This window comes from Thunnus albacares, chromosome 12 (assembly GCF_914725855.1).
Source record: "Thunnus albacares chromosome 12, fThuAlb1.1, whole genome shotgun sequence".
Classification (NCBI taxonomy): domain Eukaryota; kingdom Metazoa; phylum Chordata; class Actinopteri; order Scombriformes; family Scombridae; genus Thunnus; species Thunnus albacares.
Window position 1 is genome coordinate 12227226 of NC_058117.1, and position 22123 is coordinate 12249348.

At 41.1% G+C, this 22123-nt stretch overlaps 1 protein-coding gene across 2 annotated transcripts in view; it reads right to left on the bottom strand.

Moving 5' to 3' along the window:
- The window catches only part of epha4b (eph receptor A4b), a 96574-nt gene that overhangs the window by 50956 nt on the left and 23495 nt on the right, over positions 1-22123 (bottom strand). For both annotated transcript variants that reach the window (XM_044367091.1, XM_044367090.1), the window contains exons 4-6: positions 21885-21992; positions 20957-21308; positions 608-763 (exon numbers count right to left, since the gene is read on the bottom strand). In XM_044367091.1, the coding sequence (XP_044223026.1) occupies positions 608-763; positions 20957-21308; positions 21885-21992 (616 nt within the window). The remainder of the gene's footprint in view (positions 1-607; positions 764-20956; positions 21309-21884; positions 21993-22123) is intronic.

Genomic DNA, 22123 nt, shown 5'->3' on the forward strand with positions numbered 1-22123 from the left:
TGTGTGTGTGTCTATACATATGCGCTCGAACCGTTACTCATTTCCAGCTGATAACACCTGTCACATCTCACCTGCTACAACGATTAATGAGTGTAATCTACCGTAACCTGATAGTGTGTGTGTGTGTATATATGTGTGTGTGCGTGTGTGTGTGTGTGTGTGTGTGCGTGTGTGTGCATGTGTGTGTGTGTGTGTGTGTATATGTGTATGTGTGTGTGTGTAAAAGAGAGAGAGACAAAGAATGAGAAATATCATCAGCTTTCTACCAGAGTATCACCCATATCAATGACATCTGAGGTCTGTGTGTCGTATGTATGTGTATCTTTAGTGTTGTGTAAACCAGTAGCAGCCGAGGAAAAGGAAAATGCATGGATGGATTATAGATAAGAAACATAAATAAATAGAAAGCTGCCGTGCAGTGTAAGGACTTGCAAGAACAAACTAATTAAATGAAATGTAATCAGTCATTGTAGCTTAAAGCTGTTTTATAACATAAAAGTGAGTATGCAGCGTGGTGGGAAATTAACTTTCATCTGTATGATTGTGTGTGTGTGGTTAATAAGATGTGTAAATGTTTAAATTTTTTGCCAGTGTTTTTATCACTCACGTGTGCAGGCCATGGAACGAGGGTCAGTATCTGCACGGTAGAAGCCTTTCTCACAAATGCACTCGATGGCTTGTTCCTGCGGGGATGAGCTGTGAGGAGGACATTTGGTGCAGTAGGCGTCTGTGGCCGAGGCCTTGTAGGTACCAGGTCTGCATGCTGGAGCAAGAACACAGATAAACACAGGGTTAAATGAGGTATCACTGCAGATGCTCTACATGCCGGTCAATAACCATCAATCATAAAGACTAGGCTTTTAAAAGGTTTTGGTACAAATGCTTTAAAGAGTCAAAACCCTGGCACTTGAAATAGTAGATAAAGAAAACATCATTATGAGACCAATCAGGATCATCATACAACACATTACAGAGAATGTTTAAATATGATCCTCTTAAAATTTTAGAACGTGACATAAAACTTTTAAAGAAGACCTTATTTAAATGTTCTTTGTAATGTGCTGTATGATGACACTGATGAAGGCCATGAGCCCAAGTGTGTAGATCTGACAATAAAGGTGTCAGCGGAGTTTGACCTTTTCCTTCTCCGCACACCTTGGAAGTAGGTGACGTTGTGCTAGAAATCCCTACTCCGCTACAAATGCCTTAAAGTATGATTTTGTTTTTTGTTTTTTTTGTTTTTTGGCCATCGTTTCTGTCACTGTACTAACCAAAGTAATTGCTAAGATCTGGGAACAAGGCAACGTTACATTAAACATCCATCACAGTTTATAGACTGTGTTCAGCTTTGACCTACCACACCTACTTAAGTGTGTGTGCACACAGTTTTTCTGCGCAAAGAGGAATGATCACTTGTTGTAGCAATGTTACCACATTTCAGAGATCTCTGCAATTAGCTTGATGAGTACAATGTTATCATAACCAATAGAAAAAGATGGACAGACTACAAAACTAAGTCCGATGTTGTAATAAACCAGAATTATTCTTTAAGCTTGTGTGAAAATTGAGGAGAATCAGAAGTGTACAAAAAAACTTGTACAAAAAATATAGACCGACATGAGGAGTTAGGCTACAACAGAGGTACGAACGATAAGATGTGCCGTGCAGCACCCATGGCAAAGAACAGGAAAACAAAGTTTGATTTAATATATTGTGACATTAGGTCTACGTGAAATGCTTTTACATCAGACTGTAGGCCTATATAACCACGGGGTTGTACAGTACAATAACACAGTGCAACAGCAGTTCAACTGTCAGTCCTCTTATATAAGCATTAGATCTTCAGGCAACCAGGGGAACAAAAATACACAGCCGCAGTCACAGCAATAGTTACAATAACATAATATGACTATTTCTACGGCTGTTACAGTGGCTGCATATTAGTCATTATGTGGAGTCATAAAACTGGGGAGGGAAGACTGTGCTACCGCTCAACAGGAGCAGCCAGCTGAAATAGATTGGGGACTTTAATGATTTCCCTTTTGCATCCTAGGCAGTAAAATGGAATTCCTGACTTTCCCTTTGGTAATCTGAATATAGATTACGCATGTATTTATTTATACATTCATAGGCCTGGTATTCCCATCCTCGCAAAGCCTTTTCTGCCACCGTAGTAAATAGCATTACAGTATACAAAACCCCATGTAAGGAAAATGAGGGTGTCTGAAATGCAATTCAATAGATGCCACATGTGTGTTTATGTATGCATGCATGTGTGTATGTGTGTATGTGTGTGTGTGCGCGCGAATAGGTTGGATCAATGATGTGATAGAATCCGCCAGGTCCTGATTGCATGTTCGTGTGCCGAGCGCTTGTGTGCGAGAGGGTGTTAAGTATGCTGCGAGTGTGTGTGTAAGCGTGTGTGTTTGCCTGCTGATTGCTTGTGCTGGTGGTGAAGGTCATGGATTTAATCAAGCTACACGTCACTCGTCCCAGAAAAGCTGTAAATTATCACACTAACACACAAGCGCGCGCACACATACATTCAAAGACTTGCACATATATTCAACGCAGTGGTTAACCTGCGGATAGAGGAATGGAAAAGTGGCCTAAAAGTAGTGTGATTTCTCACAGTGGAGGTAAGTTCTTCCACCTGGACGCTGTGCTCGCTTGCATATAGATAGTATTTTTAGGCAAATCATTCATCATATGGGAGCACAGTCCACTAGCACAATCCCCAAAAGACTTGAGAGAACGCTGAAAAGGGATGTGTGTGTGTGTGTGTGTGTGTGTGTGTGTGTAGGTGTGAAAGAGAGAAAAAGAAAGAAAGGGAGGGTAAGGAAGGGAGACGGAGTGATAATTCTCAAAGGATTTCTGCTCTCTTTCCTCCTTCCTGTCAGCTTCCAAGGTAATGGGTGCCTATGTGCTGTGCTGTGCTAGTGACTGTGTGTGTGTGTGTGTGTGTGTGTGTGTTTCTGTTGGCTGGGCTGTAGGAGCAGGGTGGAAAAGCAGCTTTTCTCTGGGGACGTTTCATCCGGAGAGTCCTGGCTCCGGGCGCTGGCCAGCCACAGAGGCACAAAGGACCCCGGCACTAGAGGACACACAGGGCGCCCCATGCCAGGCCTGGCGTCCCGACAAATGCCTGATCACAAACTTTGTGCAAGAATGGCGGCTTGGCTGCTTCAAGGGGAGCTTCCTTCTCCTGATCTGCTGTTTTCTGCTCTGCTTTCCACCTCCAGTTTTTCTTTCTCTCTCAAAGTCTCCCTCTTCCCTCTCTCCCAATTTTCTTGCCTCTTTTTTTTTCTCTCAAGCTACTCCCAGTGCCTGCCTCATGGGAAACATGTTACTTGACTTGGTTCCCTTATGATTAATGCTTTACCATAGATATGAAAAAGAGAGAGGCAGTAAGACAGTGCTCATATAAACATACACTCGCACAAAAAGCAGACACACAGGAGAGTAAAAGTTTAGACACAAAAACTATGTTGCAGAACCACAAGCTAACTCAAAATTTGCATCATCTTCAAAGTAACAGTTGACAATGCTGTACACAGGGTGTGTGTATGTGTGAGATGTGTGTGTGTGTGTATGTTTTTTCTAAAGACAAAGAGTGGCCTCAGATCCAGTGTCTTATTAAATATTCATCCGGTCACCAGAGAGACTCTGTGTATTTATGCCAATCGATAGCTCTTAGATATGATATAGTACTGCTAGTCAAGACACACCCTCAGTCACCACGTACTGATTGAGAAGGGAACAGCCCATCTGTCTCCTCTGGGAAAAAAATGTACACTACAGTATGAGCTGATTGAGTTCCATTCTACTCAATTATATATTCAATTCTATACTTTTTACGGTGGCAACTACTGATTATTTTCGGATTAATCGATTATAAAATGTCAGAAAATAGATAAATAAGCCTATTACACTTTCCCAAACCCCAGGAATATTACTTTAAAGCTGTACTAATCAATATATTTATATTAATAATGGGTCAAATGACATGTAATGTAAAAGGGGTCATGCATAAGTGACACATCCACAGAGAATTATCCCTTGACTCTGCAGTTCTTCTCAGCTTTATAGAGATTTTTAGCGTGCTTCAGCTCATTGTTATGGTTTTACGGCCTGCAACTTCACAGTTTTGGTTCACTTTCACCACAGTCATCAACCTCGTTTCCAGCCATAGCAGTTTTTTTAGCTGCTTCAGCTAAAAAGCTCTGAATTAACCCATTGTACACTAGCTGTCCAGCAACAAACGACAGACAAAGTTAGCAACTGGCTGGTGAACATAGTGCAGCATTTAGCTGCTAAAGTTGCTAATGATTTTGTCAGGAGCTGGTCGAGACTGAAACAGAGCAAAAAGGAGAGTAAATATTAGACTTACAATCGTCAGGTGGCCAGTAACACAACTCTGTTCTGTGTCTGTGGGATGTGTGAACAGGCAAGTGTTTGCCAACACAGTAGCTATATTAACTGTATATGGTCGTAAAATGTCAATGTTGTGTTGACAGCTTGTTCCATTGCCCTCAAGTGGCCAAAAAAATCTGTTAATAGGACTTTTGCTTGATAAATTACTCAAAAGATTAAGTGATTGTAAAACACATTATTAACTTTCTGACGATTGATTCAAGTGATTTTCACTCACTTTCCCCTCCTCTTTAAAGGATAGGTTCAGTTTTTTTCAAACATTCCAAATGTATTCTATAGCATGAAATCAACATAATATAATATATTCAAACAAGCCTTTACAGTTCATTTGTTAATCCAGTGATGTATACTGTGATAAATGACACTTCAAATTCCTGGAATCAGAGAAATTTAGTTGCATTTATGTGTGAATGACATTTAGGAGTCACTTGTGTGAATGACAGAAGTTGCTAACTGTACCGGAACAGATCAGGAAATGGATTCAGTTAACATTAGAAAGGCCCTGTACAGATGTACACACAAATGCACACAGAAAAATACAAGCCAGATATCTCACAGTCATAGTCATTACATTCTGATTACACTCAACCAGGCGGCTCAGTACATAGGCAAAATCACATCAGCTCCACTTTTCTGAAACAAACACTTCCTCTGCTTGGCTGTGTGCCTTCTCCTCTCCTCCACTTTCCATTGTGATTTGTTCCTGCTAGTTTAACTGTTAATTGCTCTGTTCTTTTGCTTTCTGTTGCATTTGGTTCAAGTCAAACCTTGGCTTCCCGCCGGCTTTACCATAAAGGACAGAAAGAGGAGAAAACTCTTAATGTGTGTGTGTGTGTGTGTGTGTGTGTGTGTGTGTTGGTGGTTGGGTGTGTGGCGGGTATAGTATGTGTGTGTGTATGTGTATGTGTGTGTGTTCTTTTGAGAGGGAAGTTGTGTAAAGCTTGCTGGCCCACGGGAGATGAGCTCCATAATGGTCACCATGGCAACAGGCTTTCAAGATGGAACCCTTCTAGTACCCCTCGAGTGCCACAGCTCCTGGAGCACAGAGCAGCCTGTGTGTGTGTGTGTGTATGTGTGCAGGCTATCCAGGCGTTAGTTGAGGCCAGCTACTTAAAAATTGATACATCAAGCGTCAGTGGAGAAATCTGACGAGATCGAATCTGACGTCCTTTACGGCCACCGAGGTCGCATCTGTATGTGTGTGTTTGTGCTCATGTGTACATGCCCGTGAAACATGCTTACGGTCGAATTAACATGTCCTCATGGTAAACAAACTTAGGGAACAAGTTAAAAAAGAACATTGTACCTTATATAGAGAGTAGTGTATAGAAAAAAGATGCATATTTAGGTGTGAATAAATCACTGAACGGTACTTCACAATATTAACGTGGACATGTAATTAAATAATTTTGTGAGTGTGTATACGTGTGTGTGTGTGTGTGTGTGTGTGTGTGTGTGTGTGTGTGTATGGAATAGAGATGTCAGCATCAGAGTCCAGCCCCCTGCTGAGACCCTCTAATCCTCAATCAGAGTTCATAACAACACCATAATATTACCATTACTACTAATCCTTTAAAACACACACACACACAGAGACACACACAAACACACAAACAATTCCTGAGCAAGCTTGTTTGCCCCCGTACATCACATCTTCTTTCTTTCTTTCTTATCTAAAAAAATTATAGTATCTGCTTATGAAACTTTAATTGTCTGTATGAAAAATAACACTGCGCTGCATTACACAATTTTATTGCCTTTATGTTTTGGTTTTGTTGTGACCAACAACTAATCAACCAAAAATTATAAAGATAATTATAGTTGTATATAACTCACAGGTCCACAGGGATGCTAAATCTGCTCAAATGCAAATTCTGACCATTAATTACTGATGACAACAACAAAAACACAAGAAAACTACATATACAGCACATTCTTGCATAATGTACCAAGTTTTAGTGAAATACCATTTGATCGACTTACATACTACATAAGAAGTGGACACGTAAATTATAATCATCAATCTTTCCCCATTTATTACAGACTCATATTTAAGCATGGATTATATTAAGTGATGCCAAGAGACTATCATTATCTTCGCAGTCAGAAAAAAATGACAGCAATTACACTAAATGGTAAGTAATCTTAAAATAAAATGGCCCAAATCTTGAAGTTCTTTTTGTAGACGTTTGATAAAATGTACAAAAATATTGCAGAAACAAATGACCTACAGTACCAGTCAAAAGTTTGAACACATTTTCTCATTCAAGTTAATGTGAGTGAGTCCAAAATTTTGACAGGTGCTGTATTTTGAACTGCCATTGAATACTTTCTGTTTTGGGAATGAGAATTAAGCATGGCTGATTGGAAGTGCAGTTTAACACTATTACACTGTCAGTTATTTCAAGTCATTTTTAAGCTTCTTTTTAAACAACAGGAAATGTGAACGTTAAAACCATTACCCAAACTGTCACATGTTAATGTAAATTACACTGCAGAGATACTTGGTAGTCTACTTACATGCAGGTTTGCAATGCAACATGACTACAATGGACAGCACATGTACTCTATTTTGGTGTGCTTAAATTAGACTGATGCTCACTGAAACTGGGCACTAGCACTCTGGATCTTTGCCTGCCAGCGCTCTGGGATGCAGTGGAAGGTAAACACACCTGAACAAACTTTATTTTCAAGCTCTGACAACTGATTCCAATATGTATAGACTCAATGCAGTTGTATTTGATCATGTTTTAGGCCAGAATTTCAGAGATTTAATGTTTCTCCATCAGAATTTTAGTCCTGGCAGGGAAGAAAAGGCTCTGAAAAGCATTTACATCAAGATATGGGTCATAATGCTGTGTGAAAAAAGAAAACTGTTCAGAGAAAACATAACTGCATAACTACAGTAAATTGATAAATAGCAGATGCACAAATAAAAGAATGTCAGTTGTAAGTCCCTTTGGTATGTGTGGACCTATATTAGCATGTACATATACAGTGTTTGATGTGGGTAAAGGAAAATTCTCCCAGATGTTATACAGTATATAACCTTGGGGGAAAAAATAATGATGTTATATGTGCTTTACATGTAACTCTGTATAGTTTGAATGCTTTCTTTGTCTCCCAGTAGACAGTTTCAAAGTTTAGATTGGTGCAGTTGCTGTTTCACAGTACTGACAAGTTTTCATCCCCATTCAAGCCAAATGTCATTCACTTGTGTTAATCACATACAAAAGGTAAACTGACAAACAAGACAATGTCCTGAGAACTATTATGTACCCCTTTAAAACGCAGATACTGTATGGCAGCAATTACTTTTGCCTGCAAGAGACTTCTGTTAGAGAAAGACTACACAGGATCACGTGGTTGCAGAGCAGACGAGAGTTATGAGCTGTGTCCAGACAGAAGACATAGGCCTCCTTGATTGACACCTCAGGACAGACCCTTACTGTGTTTATGGCATCTTATGACTTCTCCAACATACTCTCACACACACACACACACACACACACACACACACACACACACACACACACGCACACACACACACAGAGTCAGACCGGATATGAAATGGTTTGTGATGTCCAGTACATGAAGCACATGAGTACACTCAGGCTGATTTCTGATCTACTCTCTGTCCTCTGGATACCAGCCAATTACTGGGATCGGCCAAGGGGAACCACGGGATGAAGCTCATCCTCTTCCTCATTCTGTCCATCTCAGTCTTTCCATACTCGTCTCTCTCTGTTTTTCTCTTCTCCATATATCTCTGTGTTTACCCTCCGGTCTGTCTATTTCTATTTTTCTGTCTCTTTCTTCTCTTTTTCTTACCATCTCTACTTTAGTGTCTCTATTTGTGTGAGTGTGTGTGTGTGTGTGTGTGTGTGTGTGTGCGTGTGTGTGTGTGTGTGTGTGTGTGTGTGTGTGTGTGTGTGTGAGTGAGTGAGTCTGTCTTCGTATGTGTGTCTTATTTCCCAGTGGGCTGTCTGTCATACGTTGACCCTGACCTTCTCCAGAGCTCCTGCACAAATATTTACTCTCTAGCTGACAGGCAGGCACACACACACACACACAGACACACACAGACACACACACACAAAAGGGAAAGAGAGCAAGCTCAATTTCAGTGCAATTAAAGCAAACACACATCTACACACACACTTTTCTAGTGGTAACCCAAGCTGATGGCTCACTAATTTTGAGCCGGTCCGGCAGTCTAAAAACAGATTAAATAGATACCAGGTGCATGTGTGTTTCTGTATGAGAGGGGTCATGAGCGAGGGACAGCGAGAGAGAGAGAGCATGACAGGCCAATAGAAGGAGTCTGTTGGGAGTTTACTTCACAGTCTGAATAACTTATTCTTCTGTCTGTTTTGCTATCAAGATAAAAGGCTAGAGGAACACAAAGCATCTCCTTCCTTTAAACAGAACCAGGCAGACCGATACACACACACACACACACACACACACACACACACACACACACGCACACACACACACACACACACACACACACATCACCAAAACACACTCTCTCTGCCCAGGTACACACATAGCTTAAACGTCTTCCATAAAACCCAACCCACAGAGCTTTAACAAACACATATAAGCACACACACACACACATCCACACACCACAGCAGTAAACGTGCCCACATCGGCCAGCCCCGTGACCGGCAGAGTGTGTGTAGGAGGAGCTGTGAACCTCCTTTCCTTGCCCACGTTATTTTCAGTTCATCACTCTCAATAATTCATTCTCTCAGGCGGAGGAGGAAAAGACAGCCCCGTGCCTTATTCTCTGTGTCAGTTGCACACACATACACACACGCACACGCACGCGTGCGCACACACACGCCTGGATGTACCTGTCAAATGGGAGGGCATATTCTCGCTGTCTTTCATCTGTTGGTGGGCAGTGGCCGACTTTGTCAGCTGACTTTACAGCAAATTGATGGCAGCAGGAAAATCTGCACTTGCACAGTATGTTGTTTTCTCATTCGCAGGTGAAGAGAAGAAAAGTCAGGGGTTTAAAAAAAGAACACTTGATATTACTGCCTCACTCAAGGCCGAATAAAACTAATGATGATGTGTGAGTATGTTCACATCTCTGAGGATACATCTTTATTAATGAACACATGTATTTATGTGTGACCTCCAGTGCCACCTTCCACCTGACTGACAGAGTTTTACCTTGTTAAGAATTAAGTATTCCATAAATAGTACTTTCCCTAACACACCTCCTTGACACCCCGGCACTCATTCAGCCCGTGCAGGAAGTCAAGTGTGTCGCACACAAAAGAGTCTCCTCTTGGGAAAATTGCCGCTGTGTGTCCCTTTTGTGCTCTCCATAATAAAATCTGCACAGTTCAAGACCACAGGAGCTTTTCATCTGACAAATAAATATCGACAAAACAATTAGATCTATGGGCAGATCTGCTTATGATGCTGCCTTGAAAGATAATGACACTCACAAACCTCAGTGATGCTGCTTAAGCATATTGCTGGTTTAATGTTTCTATTTTTGGCTTAATTTATTTTCAGTTTTATTGACAATGTTTACATACGGTGTGCTAAATCTGACTTAATTTCCTAAAACTTACGCATTTTTGTTTTAATTATAGCTGACAGAAGAAGTTATACTTTTGCTCTCTACTAAGAAGGCATCATAAGTTATCACACATCAATGAGTAGAAATTGCAAAATCAGCTACTTCCTCTTGTTTCCTGATAAGTACGTTTCAGAATATATGAGCACATAAGGCCAGTATTACAAGTCAATCTTTCCAGCTACAGTAGAAGGTGTATTTATCACTTTGAGTCATAGAAAATTCCCCATCTATACCTGTAATACTGCAGCAGCTGGTCTAAACAGCCACATTTTCAAAATGAACAATCTGTCACATCTCTCATCAGGTTCTGTGTAACCCTCCTTTGTTCTGTCTAACACTGGAGCTGAAAAGTCTATTTGAATTCTGAATGGCTCCTCTTGGCTGTGGAACAATAGTGCAGCTGTACTGCATACGAAAGCAGCAACAAATTGGACTTCAACCACGACTACATCTGTACGTCGTGTTTGGAGCTGAGCAATAACGCCTGTGCAACGCTGGCCCAATCAGTCTGACAGGCTGATCGTACATCTGGAAGCCATCCATAAACTAGAAAGAGAGGGAGGGGATAAGGGGAAGGGTCAATGGCTGCCTTCCTGTTCCCGTGTTTCCTGTTCGGCAGACCCGCTGGCTGCCTGCATGCCTCCTCTGCTCTCTACATACACATACCTTTCTTGAAAGCCTTTAGATCTTAAATGGAACAAACTCAACACTGACTCAATACTATAGAAATGTGAAAATTATGAAAACCAACTTTCCCATGAGTGCACACATGTTTATCCCTGACTGGAACTCAATTGCATATGGAACGCAGCCAATTAATGGCAACTGTACCCAGAGGAGACACACTCTCCCCTCTACACCTCTCTCCTCTCTAGCCCACATGTCTGTAGGGAATAGTGCTATATAAGGACGTGAGGAGTTGAAACATGCGTTAACAGTTTCTCAGTCCTTGGCCTGCTTTTCCTCTTTCTCTCTCAGGGTTTGTTCACACAGCTCAACCCAATGCACCAGACCCAGCTGAGCTACAGTAGGTCCCGTCTCCCAAAGCCATGTTAATGTCCTCGGGCTTCGTTGTGGCTAACACTTAAGTGGCACAAAACACCGTCTTGGTGCTAAGGTGGCTTTTGGCATCTCAGCTTATGTCTGGCAAGTGATCCGCCATGGCGAGAGGAGCTGCACTGAGAGGCTTATTGTGAATAGACATTATCTGGGTCAGTACTGTGTGGGTATGTAGACAAGGACTATGGTGTGTAGAGGGTATAGCGAGCGCCTAAGCCTTTGTGATTTTGTGTCATTTATTCAAACACAAAAGAGAGGAGATGAGAAAGAGAGAGAGGGAAAAGGGATGGAGTTTAGGGGGACATGTGAGTGGAGAGAAAGAGGTGAGAGGAGATAAAGGGCGAATAAAGGAGAAATGAAGGAAAAGGTGGCTGTCATTATCCAAATAAATTAAAAGTGAAGTCAGACGGGCGGACAAGTCGAGAAGTGGAAAGATACACTCACACAGACGGGTAGAAGGACAGATGACTGGCCTTTACTCAGCCCATATATACGTTTGTCCTTTAAGAACATCTGACTAGTAATAACACCCTGCTGCCTGACACTTCAACAGCTTAATGCCCTAATGCCTGCAGCGGTGTACATACACACACACAGATACACACATTGCGTGTACTGCATACACACAAACATCTCTTGACTTGCTGTCTAAATCCTTCTGTTAGCCGCCCACTCTCTGCCTACCCACACCTTCGTGCTCTCAAGCTCCCTGAGCTGCCACCAGGAGAAGAGCAAAGAAATGAGAGAACTCTGTGTGTGTGTGTGTGTGTGTATGTGTGTGTGTGTGTGTGTGTGTGTGTGTGAGTGTGAGAGAGAGTGTGTGTGAACATACTACATGCAGGAGGGAGCCCTTGACCTTCAAAAGTCTGTATGTGATCAACATAAAAATGCTCACTTTACCAACCGCCTCGACTGTCCACATCACACACACATACACACACACACACACACGCTCCTGCTGTAAGGATAGAGGCAGGGATAGGGCTCTGTATTGGAGAGGCAATAAAGAAAGGCAGGTTCCCTACTGAGCTTTCAACACACATACACACACACACCTACACGCACACACTGCGCTCTGTAAATGAGCTTAATCTCTTTCACAGGTGCGAAGATTAGCCTTTCCCTACATCTGTTCCCTGCTCAAACCTTTCATTATGAACAGAGGCTGGAATCCTCTTATGAGATATAAAATGTGAAAGTGTATTGTGTGCTGCGTATATGTGTGTGTGCATTTAGTCTCTTTTAAGTGTGCATACTTGAGCTTGGTCATAGTCTTCTTTTCATTACAAGCAACTGAGTGCATATCTTGATGAAGTCGTTACAGCACATGTATCATATAACTTACACTTATCATTACAGAACGTACATTTTCCTGGGAAGAACAAACAAAAGCTTTTTATATTTTTGAACTGTAAATCCTTTCCTGCTGGGCTGTGGTCAGAGCCAGGTCTGATCGACTAAACGGCTGAGCAGCAGGCCTTTGATCGCTGCTCGTCACTAGGCAGACAGAAAGCCCAATTCCCCTTCACAGCTTGAGCAATGTCTTCCGAAAATATCAAACTATTCTGAAACATTGTACAAGCCGTGGTTATCCCTCCCAAAAGTTATGATCTCATAGTCACGGTCAAACGGGGTTTAGAGTGTGTAAGGGGATAAAGCAGTGTGATGTTTGCCTGGCTTTTGTACATGGCTGTGCCTTAAAGGAATAGTTCAACATTGTGGCTATTTTAAGGCGAGCAACAGTTTCTCCATCTGCCCAGTACTTCTGTGCAGCATCTGGGGTGCCAGATATTTGTACGGTCGGTGAGCACCAGTTTGTTGTTTTGTTTTGGTCTCTTTCCAGGCATGATGGAACCAAACCTGGCATCCTCACTGTGATGACAAGACTTCAGCATGCTACACACAGTTGCTTTGCCTGGAAATCGCCAAGAAATAGTCACAAACTCCCTCTAAAACCACAAAGTGTCTTGTTTAAATTTCTGTTAATGTTTATGAAACATGTTAATAAGTCATCTTTAAATGTATCAGTGGACATTTTTTTAACTTTTGACAGGGTCAGAATAGCAGTTTCCCCCTAGACTAACCATCCAGTACTGTACTTAGTACAGACATGAGATTGAACTATTCCTTTAAAATGTTATTTTAAGTCCGGAAATCTTCGAGTTGAAACCCATTGCATCAACAGTATTCCAAATGAACACATACTGTAGATGACAATTCATACCGGATCAGAGGGACATTTGACTTGTTGCTAAGTGATTCACACTTTGGTTTCGGTTCAATTTGAGAAGTGAAAAGAACAGCAGGAGAGCTAAGTGGAATCAGTACGAGGACGTGTGGTGTGACTTTGAAAAGTTCCTCTTGTAAACTAAGTTGTTGCCTCATATTGGCAGCATCAAACAGACAAATGAAGAAGAAGAAAAAAAGGAGGAAGAGGACTATTAGACAGGTGTAGCCGACAGACAGACTAGAAACATGTCATGCTGACCTATATTACTTTTGCCCGCTGAGAAAGAGAGAGAGGAGAGATGAGAGCAACAGAACTTGTGTCGAGGTGACAGGTGTCTGTCCTTCTCCACTCCGTCTCCTCCATCTCTCTGGCATCTGAGGCAGTAATTGGTGCTGTCAGACACACAGAGAAGGAGAGAACACACACACAGAGTCACAGCTGTACATGCACACACACACACACTCCTGCCCTTCAGCATGTACCCCTAGGGTTTAAAGCAGGAGAGGTTTGAGAAGAGAATTCACTACATCCCCTACCAGCTGTGAGACAGAAAGACAGCAGGAGAGGGCAAGGGAGCACGAGGTGGAAATGGAGGGGGTAGGAGAAGGAAACAGTGGCAGACAGAAACAGAGAGGGAAAACAGAAACAGAATGCACAAGAGACGAAGACACAGAGAGAAAACAAAGCAAGAGAGCCAACAAGGTGGGGGGCGCTTCGGCTACATAGACAGAGGCCTCTGCATGGGGCAGAGGGAGATGGAGGAGAAGTGACATGGGTGTGCAAATGTGTGTGGCAGAGAGGAAGAGAGAGAGAGAATGTGTGTGTATGTGTGTGTGTTTGAATTAAGAGTGAGAGAGAGCGAGATTATGTAACTCCAGTGGTGACAAAGTGGATGAGTATGATTTCATGTGATTGAGCAGCAAAGCCACGGCCATAAGAGCAGCAGTGTGTTTAGTGCACACCTCAGTACACAGAAAAACAAAGTGCATGAAATAACACAAAACGCAAAAAGGGAAATATGTATTATAGCTGCGAGGTTAATAGGATAAGTCTGGTGATATTCAATATTTTTCTTACTGCCAACAGATCCCATGAGAAGACCAACAGTATTGTCTGACCTGTCAAAGCCTGATAGATCATATTCCACTGTGCCATAAACCTCCATAATTGTTTAAAAAAATGTATTAATAGGCCACACCGGTGCACTGGATGATATCTTCCTCATTTACAATAAACATGTGCATTGTAGTTTATTTTGTGTCAATCCCACATAAACTCTTTTGATATAAATAATATGTCAAAGAAGGTTCCTGGAAAGGATTTTGTAATTTGGTACGTATTATATCAAAAATGGAGACAGTGTTTAATTGCTATGCCTCCAATTAGTTAATTCCAATTAATTGGCGTTTTAATTTAAAAAGCATTTCAGTCAGTGCACAGCAGGTCAGCTGAACATACAGAAAATGCAAATTTTGTCTTTCTGTGTAGTTGTAAATTATAGCCAAGCATACAATTCAATATGGAGAATAAAGTTTCCAATAATTAGTATTCACTTGGGTTTTCTGTCACTTTTTCCAGCCATTAAGATCTGAGCAGTTCCTTTCCAGTTTCTTGCTTCTTTCTTTAAACACAAATAAGACCTGCTCACTCAGGACATTGTCTCTATTTACCTTATATGAGCTTCTTCCAGGAAAAGTCAATGGAAATTATTAAGAAATTACAGAACCTGTAAAAGTTACCCATACCTAATTTACTTAACCTTTTCAGACAGTGAAATATATTTGTGACCTGCTTTTAGAAGTCTTCAGAAGAAAATAATGGGTTTGGGACTGAGTGCCACAGACAAAGTGGGAAAGTCAGAGAGTATTGAGGTACAGACTAACACATTGTTGGCTTATATAGTTGTCTTTTCATAGGATTTGTTGACAGTAAGAACAATCTATAATAACACCAGCAAAGAAAATATCAATTTATCATCATCATCATCAAATTAATTGTGATCACTTGTATGACATCATTATCAATTTGACAGGTAGCTGCTATCACAACATGGTTTGTTGGTGCTTGTGTTTCTCAAAATTAAGACCACATGACAGACAAATCTGTTACACAGTCTGTTCCTGCTCACTCCGTGTGAGCAGTTCAGCAGATTTAATCTAATCCAATGTCCAACATGAACAACATCAAAACATATACACACACATTTAAGCACATTTTGCGCCTCACTTTAGGGAGTAAGACGCATGGGGTGGGAAAATAGAAAAAGAGAAAGATGAACCCATGATCTATAAATGTTTAACGAATGCAGACAGAAGAGATGACGGCAGCGAGGAGAAGGAGGAGGGAGACAGAAAGAAAAATGGAGAGGTGAAAAAGGAAGACAGTATCAGAAGGGATGGGTGAGGAGCAAAATGGGGGGCTCGTGGAGGGAGAGAAGGGAAGAACAGTCCCATTATAGAAGCAGACACCAGAGCAAGGTTAGAAAATAGCAGAGAGGAGGGGAAAGAGCTGAAGATTGAGGGAAAAAAAGGCTGTAATTGGAGGTGTCTGGTGTTTGTCTAACACAGAAAGGCTAGTAATGATTCCATTAGCGCCTCACACCGAGAGAGAGAGAGAGAGAGAGAGAGAGAGAGAGAGAGAGAGAGAGAGAGAGAGAGAGAGAGACAGGAACAGAGAGAGAGGGAGAGAGAATGGGAGTCAGAGATAGAGAACGAGGGTGACACAGAGACAAAAAGAGGAAGGTAGAGGGGCAAAAATACCAGCAGAATATTCACACAGAACATTAGAACAAGACAACAATGAGCATCGGAGCAGCTAAATTGTAGAAAAGAAAAGAAAACAAGCACACACAAAAAGAACAAGAGAAAGAGAATTCAAGGCGCCCATTAAAAGGCTTGTTCACCTGCACGATGATGATAATTACAAATGCCCCTCCAGTCCTATCCTCGGCTCTCTCCCCCACCTCACCCCTTCATCTCTTTGTGCGACAGCAAACGAGAGAGGGTGATTTAAATGCATTAGCGGAGTGTGTTTTCCCTATGGAAGACCTTCAGACTGTGTCAGGGCAGGAACCTTTTGTTTGGAGCTGACGCCGAGCACTGAGAGGACTCTTTAAAAGCCTGGCCCTTGTTCTCTCAGGGACACATTAAAGCACAACGCGCTGGGTTGTTGTACTTCTCTGTGTCCTCTCATGTCTTTGTTAAAAGCAGGCTGATTACAGATGCAGTTACATTAGCTGGCTAAGTGAAATTTTGACAAGGGAAGGGAACAATATCAGAATGGAGGCATGTGCAGATGAAAAAGTACAGGCACCGAGGTAATTTTAACCAAAGATAGCTGGTTTCCAGGGTATGAATTTGGCATTATTTCACAGACAACAAACAAATATGACATGGGGATTGCTATGCAAATCCTTCCCACGATCCCACAAAAATATGTTTCTTAATACTGAGTAGGTGGCGCAGACAACCCTGCAGCAGAGAACCTTCAATTTACTACAAAGGAATTAAAATCTTTTGGAAAATGCTAGTTGATTGTTTCCAGAATAATTGCTACACTAGAAAAATATGCTTTGGAATGAAGTGAAACCAAAAACCTGGCTTCTCTTCCTTTGTTTCAGACACTGGACACCTGTTTTGCTTGCACACACACACACACACACAAAAACAGAGCACATGCATCCACATCTGTACTGACCATAACTTATTGCACCAGATGGGGGACACATATATTTGCTGACCCCTGACCTCAGACTGTCAATAAGACCTCAGTGTTACTTCTGCACACAACTACATCACACATGCACTCACACACATACGCACAAGCATACTGTTATTGAGTTAAAGCTAGCTTGTTAAACGCGCTTACATTGCTTTATTTATTCTCTGCGGAGAGATGAGACTCAGGGAGCAGACTGATGAGGTCATAGAGATCACAGAGGTCAACTGCTTTACTGTGTCAGGCTGACTTTAAATAAAGTTTTAATATAGGGAATGTGACATAGGCCTGCACACTGTGGATAGTGAGATCATTTCTGTGATCACCTGTCAAATAACAACCGCGTGTCATTTTACAAGACAGACATGTAGCTCAACAGTCGGCTTTTCATGATGGAGATGCAGCCAGACTTCTGCCACAATCTGTGCGTGTTACCAGTCTGCAAACTGCAGAGTACATCTTGTTCTTATTCACTTCTCTCTAAGGCCCAACTGCCAAGTTTTCCAAGACAGTCTGCCTGCAGGCCTCCTCTGTGGCGACGCTTCCGGTGTAAGCTCCGCTCTCAGGGCAGCTCCACCGTCAGGACAGGAAATGCCACCAAAACAAAACAAAGCACACAAGACGATACCTCCACTATCATAAACAAAGACCACAGAACTGTCGGCTCTCACAGCAAATACATGTTGCTGTTTCATGTGATTTTGTCAATGATATATTTTAAATAATGCCAACGCAGTAACGTTATAGTATCCTATGAATTTTTTAATATAGCGATATATATCTATCAACATACCATAAAGTGGTTGACTGCCAACATAATGATTCATACTGATTCAATAACTATAGGCTATCAAAGTAGCAGTGTTATTTCAATATTGAATGTATTGATTTATTCTGTCAATGTAGCACATAATGATTAACTCTGTCAATATGGTGATATTTATTGATAGATTCATAAAAAAAATATAGCCTATAGCTCACTGATTCAACAAACACTGCTTATTGCTTGAAGCCTTTCTTTAGGTCTTACAGACACAAACAGATGCACTGTTGTCCTTTTATTCAGAGTTTCTCTTTGCAGACAGACAGATTATTTAACTGTGATCAAGTGAATTTAATATGGAAAGCTGACAATTGATAGCCTAAAGACTGTAGCCTATATATCTATTGATATATGAGAAATCTAACAAAACAAGCTTTATATTAATATAGCATATGTGGAAAAGTTTGCTTTGTGTATGTGAAATTGACTTAGATAACATTCAGTAGTCACAGTTATTTAGATTTACACACACTGATAACATAAACTATTTTCACAGCACAACTAGTACGGAGCAAAACATTGAGACTAGTTGATGTTTTGGATGATGCACATTTGTCCGTCACTGGTTTGTAGAGGAAGCTTCAAATAATGACCAGAACGGGTGTCGTTCAAACTGAACATTTTACCCACCAATATGCTGCAGTTTTACAGAAGAGTTTGCACACAAATATCATCTAAAGCTGAGACAAAGCACAGGGAGGGTTACTTCCTTGAAACTTAAAAGTAAAAGCATCTATGTACAGGGTTGCTGCAAACGTCAAATTTAATGCTTTTCAAGACCTCGACAAAGAAAATTTTATACCATTACTACAGCAAAACGAATTCACATTAGGGCTGAGCTTCATGTTTGAAATCAACTTGACAATATTAATAGGGATATTTTTCTGAATATTTTTGTATCTCCATATAATAATCATATGTAAAATCTCATAAAGTAATCAAATTAATGGCAAATGCAATGAACTGTGTCCCACTGTTACGCTTTACATTAGATAAAACTCTTTGTGTTAAAAGAATTTTAATTTAAAATTTAAATTTTAATTACAATTTGCTTGGAGTTGTTAATTTTTACAACACTGTGAAACAATAAAGCTGTTCTGGTCGTTCTTTCACTCACAGTCGGCTGTAGTTAATTCTTCCCATTAAGACACTTACACCTTGCCGTATATCTACCTTTCATCCACTTTAACAGCCCGTTAAATCTGTAAACACCAGCTAAGACACATACACATCACAGTATATCAACTTTTCATCCACTTTAACAAGTGGTCACCAAATTAAAAGTCTGCTCCTCTCCTTCATGTTGGCTGTTGCAAATATTATTATCCAGAACTGGAGTGAGTCGCGACCAAACCATACTTAAATTAGTGAATACTGTGGGGAGATATTTCTCATGCAAAATTTAAGTCTTACCATAATTAAAAATAAGACTTTTAAAAACATTTTATGACCTTAAATTCTGAAAATCTTATTTAAGACTTTTTAAGGATCTGTGGGAACCCTGTCTGTATGTAACTCAAAACAATGCATATTTAGTATTTTGTCCATAGTGATACTGAATAAATACAATTACCAGGTTTCCAATAAATTCTCACATTTTCTGTAAATACTATGCGTAAGATAGCGAGTTTTCAAGAGAAGACCGAGTCAGAGTTAATGCTGCGTCACATTGCTTTATAGGCACTTACAGTCAACTCTGCTAATATCGATGGAGTACGGTAACTGAATACACAGAGGCCAACTTTGGAAACCTACACAAGTCGCATAGAGCACAGCTCACAACAACAATACATTGCACTACATTTTTTAACATTTCTTTGATATAGCTGCTATTAAAACAACTAAACATGGACTGCCTTATTTAATTACTTTAAACCAAACAGGTCACAGTCACGTTGTAACCGCTATGTATGGCTCTTGAAAACAACCATGGACATGTATAGGGCAAAAAAACCCTACGTGTTATTTCCTGTCCTGGCCGTGGAGCTGCCCTGAGAACAGAGCCCGCACTGGAACCGTCCCCACAGAGGAGACCTGCAGGCAAACCCCTCTCAAGTTTTCTGGGCGTCTTGGCTGCTGCTTCTCCAAAACAACTGAAATTGCATTATGTGCACCAATTCCAAGTTTGCACTGATGAATATCTATGATTCCATTTACGTTTCGGGGAGAGAGTGAGCCCGTGGGGACAGGTGACGGTGTGAGTCTAATACAGCTAACTTACTCAAATGCATGCACTCGCAGTATGTACACACACAGATAGCGCACATGCTGCACACACACTATCTGTGGAGTTTTACGACTCAATAATCTGCTTCCTAAGGCATACCTTTTCCTGCCCTCCTACAACTCAAACACACATCAATAAGCACTCTCTTACACAGACACTCATACCACTCTCCTCTACTCAGCAGGGAAAATGAGATATTCAGCTCTGACAAATACACACACTCAAAACAAAAAAGATGAGATGCCTCAAAGCAACTCCTACCCTTTTCTCTGCAAGAACTGTCCTTGCAGTGTTGGGAGCTGTATAAAAGTCACTCGGAGTGATGACACCCACACTGACACACACAAAGTCACACACACACACACACACACATAAAGTGCATCGGTAACCTAAATACACAAGAGTCATTGTCATTCCATCCTCAGTTTCACAGCAGAAATGTCATGTGCCAAAATGCCTCTGCATACACACGCTCCAGAAAGACACACAGGCATGCGCAGATGCACACACACACACACATACATACATATTTACACTTCACATATTCACATTTTAGAGCAGAATGGATAAGATTGCTGTGTTTTGTTTATAAAAGTGTTTTTGTAAGCTGTCGGGAAATCTCACTACTATGAAGCTCAGGTTTCTTTCACTTTAGAAGGCCAACCTTTTATAAGACCTGCGCAATACATTGATACACGCTATTGAATATGCACTCAAATGTAAGCTATGCAGGAAATTCACTCAAATACATGATGGCACAGATACACAGTTGCTCTCTAAATTTGTCCCTCTCTGTCTCTCTCTCACGCACACAAATGCACACATTCCCACACATGCTCTGGGACCCCCCACCCCACTCACGTTGGCAGACGTCCTTGTTCTCCTCGAAGCCCGGTTTACACACACACCTCCCGATGGGAACCAGCCACCCTCCGTCTGCACTGCAGTACATCTTGGGAGCCTCAAACTCCTCGGAGGCATTCACACACAAACCGTGAACCTCCACCAGCGCCGTGTCTCCGCCTGTTATCGTGTCGGGGAACTGGGCCAAGTTAAGCACAGTGAGGGGACACTTCTTGTAGAAGACCCTGACAGAGACCAGAGCGATACAGGCGCCCAGGTCCTGGAAGGCCAGGTAGAAACCTTTTTTACTCAGGTTGCTGATGTCCCGCACTTCTGTGTTCAGCTTCATCACGCGGTCGCCAACGTCCACCTGAGGACAGGAGACGTTTTACATGTGTTAGTTTGTTTGAATGGGAGCAGCAAAGCTAGTGTTAATTAGCTGTGTTAGCTGTAATGATTATGATGATGATTATATTCTCAAAACAATTTTGCAAGCAAATCAAATAAGATATTTCATTTTAAATGTAACCCATATTCAGACCTTGATTTATTTAAGAGTGGGTAGCAAATAGTTGAATATCTAATTATGTAACTGAGCTATTACAGAATCAAATGGCCACATGCACACAGGTCCAAAATAAGTATGAAAAATATTATTATATTATATTATTACATTATAAGAGATAGACTGCCTTGGGAAGACTTTGACTTATTGTTCCTAATTCATTTTATTTGAGAGTAGGAGGACAGAGAGGAAACAGTCCTTAAGCGTGGAAAAAATAAAGTGGAGAAAAGAACTGGTGTCATTAAGTAGTTAAGTAGTTCTAAGGTTATTTGGAAATGCATTGCACTATTTTATATTCTCTCATTCCCAGCTTTATATACGTGTGTGTGTGTGTGTGTGTTTGTGTGTGTGTGCATGCATGCTTGTGGTACGTGTCCATACCTGTGTAAAGCTCTCATCTGCAGCAATAGTGTCAATCTTGACATACTGAGTTTCCTTGATAAACCACAGGTTGGCATTGTTGGACTCATAGTAGTACATGTTGAAAGTCTGCAAAACAAAAAGTGTCTGTCAACTTCTGGCACTCTAGAGATGTTAAGAAAAGCTATAATACAGAGCTGAATAACACACAGTAAAAGCAAAACACATAAAAGTGAGAAAGTCCATCCAATGTGAATTTT